Raw genomic sequence first — 13,944 nt, forward strand, 5'->3', positions numbered from 1 at the left:
TAGAAAGGTCTTCCCACAGTAGCAGGATGGTCTGGAAGTGAGACTGTGTGAAGAACTTTCTTCCTTGCGGCCCAAGCTAGAGCTCTGGGGTAAGTGCAGATGTGTATGGGTCTCTGGGGTCCCAAGATTGTTTCATTCTTTGGGGGTGAGGTCTGGATTGACCTTGGGGCCTCTAGCTTCAAGAGCTCTATCACTGAGGCTGGAAAAAGTTTAAAAATATCTCTGTTTACATTCTTTTCAAGCCGGACTCCTGGGCCTCAGTGCTGGCTCCCTTTGATCTGGCCCTACACTTCTGAAAGGGGCCTGGGAGAGCTGGGAGCTTAGCACCTGCTGCATAGACCCTCCCCTCCCCAGTTTAGTCAGACCTCTGTGACACCCCTTACATCATAGAACCAGCGATAGCTCACTCCAGTGACCCCACAACTCCAATGGGTGCCGGATCTGGTTCTCTCTCCATACTTCTCCGAAGCTTGGGCCTCAAGTGCCTCTATGGACAGTGCCTGTGGGGCTGCAGACATTCATGTAGATCTGGGGAAAGCCATACTTACTCCTACAGCGTGCCTGGCTCTGCCAAATGTATTTTGAAATTACGTAATGTAGTTCCGTCTGAAACCTCATTTTATGAACCGGTAAACTGAGGCTCAGTGGGAGGAAGCGATCTGTCTGGAGATACACAAGCAAGGATGAGCCAGGCACGGTGGGGTATTCTTCAACTCATACTGATCACACAGCCCCCTCCCCCCCCGCACATGTGTATGTGTATGTGCACATGCACATATGTGCACACCTTGTTAAGACAAGTGCATCATGGACTCTGCCTGCTGTGTGGTGTCACTAATAGGAACCCTTTCAGGCACTCACCGACTCTCTCCCTACATGGTTTTCTCCTGTGAGTCAGGCATGCTGCGACCCTACAGGGTCCTCCCTTCTTGTCTAGAGTCAAGCTATGCCTAGCAGAAAAGTTTTGTGTCTACAGATGCTCAGAGAGTCTGAATCTGTTGAGACTATAGTGGTCACCCTCTACCTGACCCGGGAAGTTCTATGAAGGAGTTGTCCAATTGGGACAGAGGTCACCATTGGCTCTGAGTTCCCATCACTTATCCTTTCCTTTGTTGGTTTCCCATCTATCTACTCACCAACCCACCATCCATCTATCCAGCCATCCATTCAAATATGCATTCCTGCCTGCCCATCTCTGCTTACCCACCCAGCTGCTCAGATCCATCCATACCAAGAAGCCAGTGAACAGGAAGATTCCAGCCTGCATGCTGCATGAACCCTCCTCTTTTCAGTCTGCCTTCCCAGTTTTACCAGAAGGAGCTAGTTGGGTGATCTCTAAGGTATTACTGGGGGATCTTGAGGAAGGATGAAGGCACTTCTCAAGGGGGCCGCATAGACCTCAGCCACAAAGGAGCGTCTTGCACTCTGATTCTACCAGATATCCGGTTCCTTAACCTCTCCAATCTTTGAGATCATTTACCTGGATATGGGGCCAAAAAATCCAGCCCTAGCAGGCTGACAGAGAGATAAGAGGAGATGTTACTTCCAAAGGGACCTTTTGCATGTTGAAGACTTCTGGGCAGGTATAAATTAAGCAGAGAACAGAGTCGGGGTAGCTGGGTGGGGACGGTTCTCCTTGGGGTGGCCAGTGGGATCTCCAGTGTAGGTGTGAGGTGTTGGTTCCTGCGTCCAGACTGACTTTAGAGTTCATCTGCAGGCTCTCCTCCCAGCCAGCCAGGATGCCTGCCCTGTCTTCTTGCCTGGGCTTGGCTCCTCTCTCATAGCAACTGCCAGCACTGGAGAGATTTCCTCCTAAAAATAGGGCTGGGCCCCGCCAGTGCTGTTTTCTCTCCTCCCCATGATTTATCACCATCAACCCTTGGTACCTGGGACAGCAAGTCTCTCCCTAGCTCCCCAGGGATTGTCAGGAAGGGGTTTGTGGACTACCTCGGATCAGTCTAGAAACGGATATCATAGATCAGTCTGGAGGTATTGGCTAGGCCCCTGGGGACATTCCTTAATCCTGCACCTGGGGCTGAGGCAGCTCTGGGGTAAACTATTGCAGCCTCCTGCTTCACCCCAAAAGTGTCTGCGTGAGTGATACCCTCCCTCAAATTTCCATACCTGTGACCATGTGCTCCTGTGGGGGAGACCCAGAGTGGTGTGGAGCCTGCACTGAGACAGAAGGAAGCGTTCCCAGCTTCAGCTCTCCTGTCCCTGCCTCAAGGGGCCCTCGGCATTCTTCCTGAGGCTGAGAGACCTCTGCCCATCCTGAATGTCGGTGGTTCATGCACAGAGTCTGAGTGTGCGCACACATGAATGGAGGTCTGAGTGTGCGAGCACATGAATGGAGGATACACGTTCACAAGACAGTGTGCTCTCATGGCGTAGAGATGTCCCGAACACACGGAATGCCTCCTAAAAAGACAGTCCCTTATCTTTTTTTTTTTTTTTTTGGTTTTCCGAGAGAGGGTTTCTCTGTGTAGCCCTGGCTGTTCTGGAACTCACTTTGTAGACCAGGCTGGCCTCGAACTTAGAAATCCGCCTGCCTCTGCCTCCCGAGTGCTGGGATTAAAGGCTTGCGCCACCACGCCCGGCGACAGTCCCTTATCTTACCTTTGTAGTTACTCTAGGGTTTGTGACTGGTAGCCTCTTGGAGACCTACATTACATTGACCCCAAGTTCTTACCAACACCCCAGATGATGTCCTTGTGTCCTTCCTCACGAGGGAGCCTACCCATCCTGCCGATCTATTTTGTATGTCAGTAGACGGGCTGTGCGTGGAGGGGCAGATGTGCTCACATATGCGCACGTGGATGTGCAGACACAGTCCAGACATTCTTTACAGGGTCCAGTCTAGCTCTCTGAGCCTTTATTATCGGACAAAGAGCTGCCATTTGGAGTGTTCCCATGGTCATCTCGTAAAGTAGGTGCTCAGGCTTTGGGGACATGCCTGGTGACAGTGTCTCTACTCCAACAAGGTGAAGGTCTTTTACTCTGTCTTGGTCCCCAGTGCATCTTGGGTACTGGGTCCTTTCTCAGTGAGTTCAGAGGGAGCCGGGGGGGCCAACCTCCCAGCTGGGGCTGCTTGGATCACTCACACTGCTGCCTTCAGGGGCACGCTGTCTGCTGGCTGCTCCAGGTCCTTCCTTGCCAGGGCCAGGTGTGTGAACACAAGAATGAGAATGAAGCCTGTGGTGTGAGAAGAGTGGGTAAGCCCTTAGAGAGGATGACCAGAAGGGCTCCTCACTAAACCCCTCAACCGTGTTGTTGGCTCTATATGACATTTTCTAGACAGTGTCTCCAAGCTGAAAACGAATCTCAGTGTCTGATAAACCTGTTCTGCTTTGACTTTACCAAGGTCAAAGGATATCCCAGCCTCCCAAGTCCTCTTAAGTCCCCTTTCTCAGAAGGCTGAGGCAGAAAGATGCTAAACTCAAGGCCTGACTAGGCTACAGTGAATTTTAGGTCAGCTGGGGACAACTTAGTGATACACTGTTTAAAAAAATATATATGTATATACATATACATACACATATATACATATACATACATATATAAATAATTATATGATATGTATTATGTATAATATGTACTATATTACATTTTATATATATGTATATATATAATATGTACATATTATTTACATATTTAAAGATCTGGTCAAAGAGGTAAAGGCCAATTGTCTCTCATCTTCTCTCCTCTCTCTCACACACATTTTCTCTGAGGTCAGATTGGGGAGTTCATAGGAGAGCCAGTGAGCTGTTGCATAGACCGCCAAGGGAAAGACACTTCACAGCCTTAAACTAGAGCCGGCGAAGAAAATAGTCAGCAAAGAGCAAATCTGTCAGAATAAAGACATAAAACCTCCATTACCTATCGCTGCCAGGGTGCCCAAGAGGACGCCCACCGCTGACAGCTTCGTGGGCATTCCCTTCATGCGACCCACCTTGCGCATACATTCGCCCTCCACATTGCATCGACACACGATCACTGGGGTGGCAAGAGAAGATGAAGGTATAAGGGAAGGCTCCCAGCAGCTCGGGGCCTCCCGTTTGGAAAACTGGCTGATACATATTGTACTGGCTGGTTTTGTGCGTCAAGTGGACACAAGCTGGAGTTATCACAGAGAAAGGAGCCTCCCTTGAGGAAAGGCCTCCATGAAATCCAGCTATAAGGCATTTTCTCAATTAGTGGTCAAGGGGGGAGGGGGAGGGCCCCTTCTGGGTGGTGCCATCCCTCGGCTGGTAGTCTTGGGTTCTATAAGAGAGCAGGCTGAGCAAGCCAGGGGAAGCAAGCCAGTAAGAAACATCCCTCCACGGCTTCTGCATCAGCTCCTGCTTCCTGACCTGCTTGAGTTCCAGTCCTGACATCCTTTGGTGATGATCAGCAGTATGGAAATGTAAGCTGAATAAACCCTTTCCTCCCCAACTTGCTACTTGGTCATGATGTTTGTGCAGGGATAGAAACCCTGACTAAGAAAACATATTTCTGTGAACACCGATGTAGGGGTGTGTGTGTGTGTGTGTGTGTGTGTGAAGGTGATTACTCCTCCGTGTGTGTGTGGCAGGATAGTTGTTCAGCCCAGGTCGCCAGGTCAGCTCAGATGAGCAAATGTGCAGAGGTGTGTGCTGTCTACATGAGAGTGCATGGTCTATATACCCAGGCTCTTTCCCCCATATCCTGGTGACTCCCGCAGAAATTAAAGATGCCAACTTTGGCAACACCCAAGCCCCAACCTCACCTTTGACCTGGAGTTGCCACGTATGGGTATCATGGTGAACAACCACAGGTACCATGTATTCACCAGGCTCTACCCAATGCAATGCCAAGGTGAGGTAGGCGTGGGAATCTGTTGGGTAGCAGAAGATGGTTAGGGTCACTAGCCTGAGCAGGCTCCACCCAAGCTGCTCCCCTACTTCCAACCCTACCCCATTGCACATCCAAGTGAACTCACCCTTCACAGACTCTTTCCCATCCCCTGCCACGTACCGTTGAGAGGCTGGAGTCGCCAATCCCGTTGCACAGTGGGATTGGGACCGAGAGCAAAGCTGTAGGGACCATTCCTGTTGGCCAGGTCAGGGTCCTCACTGACCCCACTCACAACCACACCGTAGTCTTGGCGGGGTGTACAGAGGTGTCGGCTGGGCCCAGAGGCCAGAGTCAATGCTGGGACAGGAGAGGCCTTCAGGAAGTGGACCACAATGGTGGCAGAAGTGCTCAGTCCTGGCTTATCTGTATTATGGGAGGTGAGGGTAAGCCCGGGAGAATCTGCCCTGGTCTCCACACACCCCACACAGCCCATCCATCTTACTCTGCTGCTTCCCTTCATACTCCTGCACCCCGTCTCTCCTTCCCACCCAGTCTCCTCTGCATCATGTCCTTCATCCTTGAACCATTTGAACAACCACCAGGGTCACCTGTATCTTTCTGGATGCTAAATCTGCCTCATTGTTGATGTTACCACTCAGACATGCCCTGACTCCTGAGGAGTGCATCCCTCATGACTTCCATCAGATTCCTGATGTACCCTTGCCCTCTTGCCTTCCCAGGCCTAGCTGTTTATCCTATTGATAAACCGTTCCCCTCACCTGGCTCCAGTGTTCCACTTGGCCCATCTCTTAGCATTCCTGCCTCAGACACAGCTCCTGGCCCCACTTCTACTTTTCTAATCTAGTGCCCATTGCCTTGTCTGTCCCTGCAGTTGAGAGCCTGAGAAGCCCAAAGGACAGAGTTGGGGAATTGTGGGTGCCAACTTGAAGGATGGTTTTCATGTAAAGGTTTACTGTGAAGTTGCAGTCCCCTGAGAAGACTCCACTGCTGCGTGATCATACCTGTGTCTTGGGCCTCCACAAGCACTGTGTATGTGTCTCCAGGCTGGGCACCCTGCAGGGATTGGGCTGTGTGTACCTCTCCAGACACCTCTTTGATGCAGAGCCAACCCTCTGAGTCATTGACCAGGGAGAACCTGAGGCCCAAAGATGAAGGTGTGTTTGGGGAGGCACTGGAACAATATATAAGGTGCTGCTCAGAAACCCCCAGGATGGTGCGATTGGATACTCAAGTCCCGTATCCTTTCTGTGATTCAGGGACAACACCAGAGCTGGTGAGCCTGGCCACCCAGTTTTAGAATTTGTTGGTGATATGGTGTTTGAACTGTAGGTGGTGGGGAAGGATTATCAGAACCTATGAATGGAGGGCAGCAACTGGTTCAACCTCACTAGTTCCAGAGCATCCTGCCAAGAAGTCTGGAGGGCAAAGACCCAGGTACAGTTTCAGTCTGGGTGCTGGTGCTCCCTTAAGGAGGACTAAGTGGAGCTCCCGTGGGCTCTAGACACACCTCCTCCATGTTTGCCTAGTCCATCCAGTGCTGACCCTCCAGGAATCAGAACCCTGGCATTAGTAAATCATTTGAGGAATACTTTTGGCCACATATAAAATGAGTTTCTCTGGGGGTGTTGAAGTCATTCTTGGGAATCATGGAAAGTCCAGGCTAGGCAAGTGGCAGGGCTTTTGGCTCACCTGAGGGTTCTGCTCATGGGGTCTGAGGGCTGGATGGTCATCAGGAGGGAGCCAGCTGGGGTGCTGACTGGGATGCTGGTCTCATAGCTCTCCTGGTCCAACTTGAGGGGAACAACCACCCTTTCCACCAGTATAGTCACTGTGGCCGTGGCTGCAGGGCCTGGGCCTAGGCCCACCAGTTCTTCTACGTTCCTCACTACCACCACCACCTTGTGATCAGGAGCTGCCTCATAGCTGAGGTTCTGAAACCAGCGAGTTCTGGGTCACTCGTGTGGGTCAGGGTGGTACACTTGTGACCCTTCCCCACCTGTCCACATCCTAACCTTCCGGAGTCTGAGCTGGACATGGTTGGAGTCTGGCTCCCAGGACAGGTCAAAGATCCCTTCTGGGTCTCCTTCTTCAATGGCAAAGTCCATAAGGCGGAAGGCAGGTTCAAGGTCAGCATCAGTGGCCATGAGTGTGGCCACCAGAGCCCCAGGTTTTATATCCTCAGGAAGAGTTACAGGCCCAATCTGGAAAGATGGAGACGCTTGGTAAACACCACCGGCATCCTTCCCATGATCTCCGTACCTCGGTGTCAGCTTACCTGGGAATTGATGAACTCAGGGGCATGGTTGTTGATGTCTGTTACCATGACTGTCACCTCACATGTGCTGCTGAGGCCTGTTAGAGGGGAGGTATTGTTGGTGAGGTCCCAGTAGTAGCTGAGGGGCAGGGGCCAAGGTCACCCACCATCAGGGTACTCACCACCCTCTGATCCTGCTAGGTCAACAGCCAGCACCAGAAGCAGGATTTCCTGGCCAGCGTGGAGTGGGGCAGTTCCCAGCGTTACACTGCCTGAGGTAGGATCTAACTCGAAGGCTTTGTTTTCAGCCTCCTCCTCAGGCTTAGGGCTCAACAACTGATATACAATGTGGGAATTGGGTGATCCGGGGGCATCCAAATCCTCTGCTAAGAGCCTGGCTACTTCAGTTCCTGTAAGACAACATTCCCATCCATTTCCTGGTGTGTGTGTGTGTGTGTGTGTGTGTGTGTGTGTGTGTGTGTGGTGTGTATGTATATGTGTGTGGGTGCGTTTGTGGGTGTGTTTGATGTGTGTACATGATTTGTGTGTGTTTGGTGTGTGTATGTGTGTGTATGTTTGTGGGTGTGTTTGGTGTGTGGTGTGTGTACATGATTTGTGTGTGTTTGGTGTGTGTGTATGTGTGTGTGTATGTTTATGGGTGTGTTTGGTGTGTGGTGTGTGTACATTATTTGTGTGTGTTTGGTGTGTGTGTGTATGTGTGTGTGTGTATATGTGCATGTGTTTGTGTGTGTTTGGTGTGTGGTGTGTGTGTGTATGTGAGTGTGTGTTGTGGGTGTGTTTGGTATGCGGTGTGTGTACATGGTGTGTGTGTGGTGTTTGTGATGTGTGTGGTGGTGGTGGTGGTGGTGGTGGTGGTGTGTGTGTGTGTGTGTGTGTGTGTGTTATTTGGCTTTGACATAGAATTTGGAAGCTAGACCTATCCTGAAGAATCAAGATGGGTGGTTTCTAGCAGTTTTGCCCTTCCCGGCTCCTGAGAAGACCCATAACCCACCTGGGGGACTGAGCTCAGGGATGCTGACTGTTGGGTCATGTGGGGAACAGACAGGTGCATTGTCATTTTCATCCATCACCACCACCTGCAACTCCAGGGGTTCTGCGTAGTCCTCACCACGGGAATTCTGAGCTCGGACTTGGAGTTGGTACTGTAGTGGGCAGTGGGTAGCTTCATATTAGGGCCAAGGGTGACTCCAGGCTGGAGAGGATTCAAGTCCCTTCTGGTGGCCAGCCCCATCTCTTCTGGGATGTCTTCCCTGCTTCTGCCTCTGTGGGGGGTGTGTCAGAGCACCCTCCAGTCTGCCCTGGGTTTCCCTCTCACCTCACCTCAGCCTGGGCCTCTCGGTCCAGCTCTATGGTTACATGGAGCCTCCCCTCTGTATCCACATCAAAGGGTCCTGGAGGCTGGCTCTCCAGCTGATAACGCACATCTCCTCCACTCCAGTGCACCTGGGGAGGAGGTAAATTGAAAGCGCTTTAGGCTGAGAGGCAGGAAGGATCTATGCCAGCCCCTATTCCCCAACTGCTTCCCAGGAAAGAAACCTGGACCCTACGAGCACGTGGTCAACCTTACTCTGGCCCAAGCCTGGACTTTGCAAAAGTGCCTAAGTGACCAAGTTATTTTATTTTCTGCTTTCTGGGCCCGACCCCAAGGCATTGCTAGAAAAGGCCAGAGACATTTCTGGCTTGGGTGACAATCCCCATGGCAGTGAAAGTTGGCAGCTGTTTCCCCCCCGAGGAAGCCTTAGGCAAGCTGGGGATGTCAGAACACAAACTCGCACTGCCAGAGGATAGCAGGTAATGGGTGGTATGCTTGCTCCCCAAGGCCTTATTGCCCACTTTGTAGAGGGACTTGAAGAAAGGAATAGGGGTCAAGTTGAGTCCTGGACATTCCTCCCAAGTGTCTGTTGTGACTCAGGTCCAGCGGTACAAGCTGCAGGTTTCTTCAGTCACTTCTCACCTGGGCAATGCTGTGTGGGTATGCAACTTTGAGATTCTCTGCCAGGTGAACAGGCTCTAGGGGTGCCCAGCTGTTCTCTACTATGGAGATCTCCACAGTCGCAATAGCCTGGTGGCCTGAAGGCTGGTCACCCATGTCCTTGACCTGTACCAATAGCTGGTAAGTCTCTTCAAGGGCATGGTCTAGGCTGATGCTTCCTAGAAGGGATAGAAGGTCAGTTGAGCTTAGATCCAGGGAGCAAGGCCCAAAGCCTCTTCAGCCAGTACCAGACAGAAAGCCAAACATATTACAGGTGTTTAAAAGACTTTGAGGGGAGAGAACTGGAAAGATGGTTCAGCAGTTATGAGCATTGACTGCTCTTCCAGGGGACCCAGACTATATTCTCAGCACCACATGGCAGCTGACAACTGTCTGTAACTACAGTTCCAAGGGACCTGATGCCCTCTTCTGGCCTCTACTGGCATCAGGCATGCATGTGACACACACACACACACACACACGCGCACACACACATTGGCAAAATACCCACAGATATAATATATATCTATATATCTATATGCTCCTCTCTTTCTATCTCTCTCTATAATTATATACACAATATTTTTTAAAAGACTCGACCCCCCCCCCTAAAAAAACTTAAGGAGAAAAAAAAGACTCAAAAGGAAACCAGGCAGTGGTGGCGCACGCCTTTAATCCCAGTACTTGGGAGGCAGAGGCAGGCGCATCTCTGAGTTCGAGGCCAGCCTGGTCTACAGAGTGAGTTCCAGGACAGCCAGGGTTACAAGGAAATTTGTCTGGAAAAACAACAACAGCAAAAAAGACTCAAAAAGATAAAAAGAAAGAAAAATACTAAGGAATGAGATAGAGTTTTTTTTTTTTTTAAGCTATATTTTATTATTTATTTATGTGTATGTGTGTGTCTGTGTAAGTACAAGTACCAGCAAAGGCCAGCAGAGGGCATCCAATCCCCAGGAACTGGAGTTAGAGATGGATTATGAAGTGGTGTGTGGGTGTTGAGAATCGAACTCAGAGCGCCCCCAGCCAGCGCTCTTAACTGCAGAGCTGTCTCTCTTATCATCATCAGAGCACCTGACCAGTGCTTGATTGCAGTTTCCCTTAGTGAAAGGCTGATTGACTGGTGAGGTAGCTGGGTGACCAGGGTAAGGAGGAGGGTAGACAGGTAGGTTAGCTGAGGGACCTGCTGATTGACTAGGTGGAGTGTCTATAGGATAGTAGGATAGGATCGGATACGGATGAGCAAATTGGACACATGGGCTGTGCAGGCCATTTAGGGGCTAGAGGAGTGCAAAGGTGGCTGGTTGGGTTGAGGTATGAGTCACTTTTTCTTCTATCCCTAACTTGTACCTCTGATCAAACTCCCAGAAGTAGATATAACTTGATAGCATGCCTGAGGCATCTTAACTACAGCTCCTTCATCCATTCCTATCTGGTTCCTGTCCACCCCATCCCTACACTTGCCACGTATAACCCAGCCTTGGCCTCTGCCCAGAATGCCCTTTTCTCTTCTATCTCAGCTCCAACCCACCCATCCCTTATAGCTCAGAGGCCCCTTCTCCAGCATTCCCTGCCCCTCCCTCCATCAAACTGAGTTCATGCTTACCACTGGGACTAAGGGCCAGAGCCCCTAGTTGAGGGTCCAGCTGGAACATGTCTGGTAAAGGCTGAGGTGGGGACTGGCTCAGAATGTGGAAGCGAAGGTCAGAGTTAGCTGTGCCTGGTGCGTCCCCATCAGAAGCCTCAAGGAAGAGGAAGGGGACCCCTGGGGGTGGGGTGGGGATACATCATAAGGGATGGTGGGGACAGGGGTTCTTCTGTATCTCCCTCTCTCTTCTCAGAGCTTCTTCTGTGCTCATTACTGTATCAGGGTTCTGAAGGTGAGCCCGGTTTTCATCCCAATTCACAAATGAGACCCAAAGCAGATAGAACCATTTTAACAGAGTTGGAAGGTACAGAATGGGACGAACTCGGGGGGCAGCTAGAATCTTGCAGATTTGTCACTGGGAACTGTCTCTTTACTGTCTGATGTCTTATCAACGTTTGCTTGTCTTCACCACACATCGGTTGCCCATGTCACTTACCCGGCCTGGTGCCCTGGCTCAGCTGAGCTCTGTAGATGGCCTGGGAGAATTTGGGTACCTGGTCATTCTCATCTTTCACATGCACAGTCACAAGCTGTGGACCCCACAAGACACGTCCGTCCTCAGACTCCAAGGTGACCTGGTAGGAAAGGGTAGTTGGTTCCCTGCTCTGTCTTGCCTGTTGCCCTGTGCCTCACTCTGTCGTACCTGTCATACCTGTAGGTGGTATTCTGCTTTCTCTTCCCGGTCCAGGGTCCTTGTCGTCACTAGAAAGCCGGAGTCTGGATCCACAGCAAAGGTGTTTTGATCTGCCGTGTTTGAGTCTCCTGATAGGACAATGTGGCCTTCATCCCTCCCCAGGGGTAGTGGTAGCTGGTGAGAGAAAACAGGCAAAAGAACTAGGGGCCAGGGTTAGACCCAGTGGTTTCTCAACCTGTGGGGTGTGACCCCCCACAACAGGGGTTCACATCAATATCCTGCATGTCATCTATTTACCTTATGATCCACAACAGTGGTCAAATTACAGTTATGAAGCAGCAAAATCATTTTGTGGTGTGTGTGTGTGGGGTCACCACAACATGGAACTGTATGAAAGGGTTGCAGCATTATGGAGTTTAAGAACCACTGGGCTAGGGGATACCACTTTTAGCTATAGGCTCCATTTTAAATATGGGGAAACTGAGTCTCAGAAGGAGCCGGAACCTGCATGCAATCTGAAATTTGGTAAGTCTTCAAAGGAGGAACTTTTCCTCTAATACCCGACATCCCCCATGCTCCCCGACACTCTCCTTCCCAAACTGGAACCTCTCCAACCACGTTTCTCCTGTTTTTTTTTTTTTTTTTTTTTTTTTCCAAGACAAGGTCTCACGAAGTGGCCTCGGTTGGCCTCAAACTCTTCATCCTCTCCAGCGCTAGGATTGCCAGCACCTGCTGCCACACCCAGTACCACCTGGTTCTGTTCTTTAACTCAAAGCTCAGCTCTTCTCTGGGACTAAAAATCTTGTTAGTTGCTCACACGAATCCATGCACTGCCTAGGAAGCAAGACTCAAAGGAGATCCAAAGCAGGGAAGAGGACCAACGGGCAGGAGAAGTGTGGCATTGGGGGGCGGGTAACGGGAAGCCACCCCACACTCCAGCTTACCTTGAGTATGTAAAAAGGGAAATTTCCACCATAGTTTTCAGGGACTTCCGTATGCAGGCTTTCTGCAGGCTGGGCCTCAGTGGTGAAAGCCTGTGGGGGAAATTCTCACCTTGTTCCTTAGACACAGACTCCTTCCCCCTGACCCACCAGATCTTAGTCCGTCTCCCCCCCCCCCCCCCGGTCTTAGGCTTCCTGCTTCCATAGCAGGCCCATAGCTATGACTTTGAACTCACAACTCCCTTACTACTCTTATGGCCAGTTGCCAGGAGTCTAGTGGGACTGGGACAAGGGTGCTAACCCCCCAAGTTTGAGATCTGAAGGAAGAGACAGGGCCCAACTCACCCGGATAACAGAGAGGTAAAGTAGCCACGGCCAGGCAGAGATCATGGTCAAGGGAGACCTGAGGGGCATGGGAATGAGAATCTAGGCCAGAAGGTCAGGAAGAAGGGTTCTACCCCGTATATACAGGGAGAGGGACCTCACTATGGACTAGTCTCCTCCCTGCATGGCCCGTGCTTCTCTGTTGCAAATGTTCAGCTCCTCGGTCAGTTCAAGTAAGGCCCAACCATCCTGCTTCTTCGATCTTGCTCTTATAAACAGCACCATAGAAGCTTTCATTTCCAAACCCCTTTCTCCTTTCTGCCATTCCCCTAACCCCATTAGCTCCCAGATTCCCAAAGTGGCAATTATTCAGCAGGTCACCAATCGCAGAAATTAGCAACTGGACAGACAGCTATCATTTCTGAGGACAGAGTTCTGGACTTCAAGTAAGGCCTGAATGGCAGGGCCTGACCAAGGTCACAGAGGACTTGAACACAAGACGATTCCTTCAGCAACAGAGGACTTGTGGCTCAGGCCTTGGGGCCTATCCCATTTCCCGGTGCCACCCTCCAGATACCAGCCTGCCCCTAAGGCAGAAACTCTGTTCTCAGCTTATGTTTCACAGATCTTAGCAGGGAATTAAGAATGTGCAGTGTTAACACACACACACACACACACACACACACACACACGACTGCAAGATGGATCCCTGAATATTCTTCCCAGATATCTGAGGGATAGGGCAGTGCCCCTACTCCCAACCTTAGCCCTACCCTCCCAAGAGCTCTCAGGCACTCACCTTCCGATGCCCAAAGCCTCTCCCTTGGTCCAGTTTCCAGGAGAAAGGAATCCTTCTTCAGGCAGCTCTGGCAAATTTGGCTTAGGTGGGGCAAGGCAAGGTGGACACTTGAGCAGGTAGGCAGTCTGGCCGTGCTTGCTCAGGAGTGGAAAATGCCACTGGGGCCCACAGGAGCAGGCCTGGCCCCGCCTAGTCCCCCCCAAGTTACTTATTGACTTTGGAAAGCCAGGACTGCTCAGCATCCGTGACTGCCAGCCCTAGGAGGTGGGCAGCTCTTGGTCTGTCACTGCCCCCTTGACACAGCCCAATGAGCACTTGCTGGCCCTCTGGGCTTGGATATAACTTCTTTGTGTGTGTGTGTGTGTGTTCAGACTTGGCCCCTACTTCTCCTCTGTGCAGTGGCATCTGTAGCCAGATCTCTCCAGATATTGTTCCTTGTGCCTGGGAACGCTCTTCCCACCCTTCAACAGGACAGTAAGTACCTGCTTATGCTTTAGCAACAAGCACTAATAACCCCTTCT

General features: G+C 51.0%; 1 protein-coding gene across 1 annotated transcript; it reads right to left on the reverse strand.

Annotated features, from left to right (window-relative positions):
- Positions 1–2,841: 2,841 nt before the first annotated feature.
- Positions 2,842–13,667, reverse strand: Cdh16 (cadherin 16). The gene is made up of 18 exons (XM_021220451.1): positions 13,424–13,667; positions 12,646–12,703; positions 12,304–12,393; positions 11,378–11,533; positions 11,162–11,300; positions 10,684–10,842; positions 9,063–9,259; positions 8,429–8,551; positions 8,100–8,250; positions 7,270–7,497; positions 7,109–7,185; positions 6,846–7,034; positions 6,523–6,764; positions 5,835–5,968; positions 4,993–5,235; positions 4,745–4,852; positions 3,877–3,993; positions 2,842–3,192 (listed from the first exon to the last, which is right to left on the reverse strand). Exons 1-18 carry the CDS (start codon positions 13,663–13,665, stop codon positions 3,098–3,100), a joined length of 2,748 nt encoding a protein of 915 aa, XP_021076110.1. The 5' UTR covers positions 13,666–13,667; the 3' UTR covers positions 2,842–3,097.
- Between the last annotated feature and the right edge of the window lie 277 nt (positions 13,668–13,944).

The sequence above is a fragment of the Mus pahari genome, chromosome 20 (genome assembly GCF_900095145.1).
Source record: "Mus pahari chromosome 20, PAHARI_EIJ_v1.1, whole genome shotgun sequence".
Classification (NCBI taxonomy): Eukaryota; Metazoa; Chordata; class Mammalia; order Rodentia; family Muridae; genus Mus; species Mus pahari.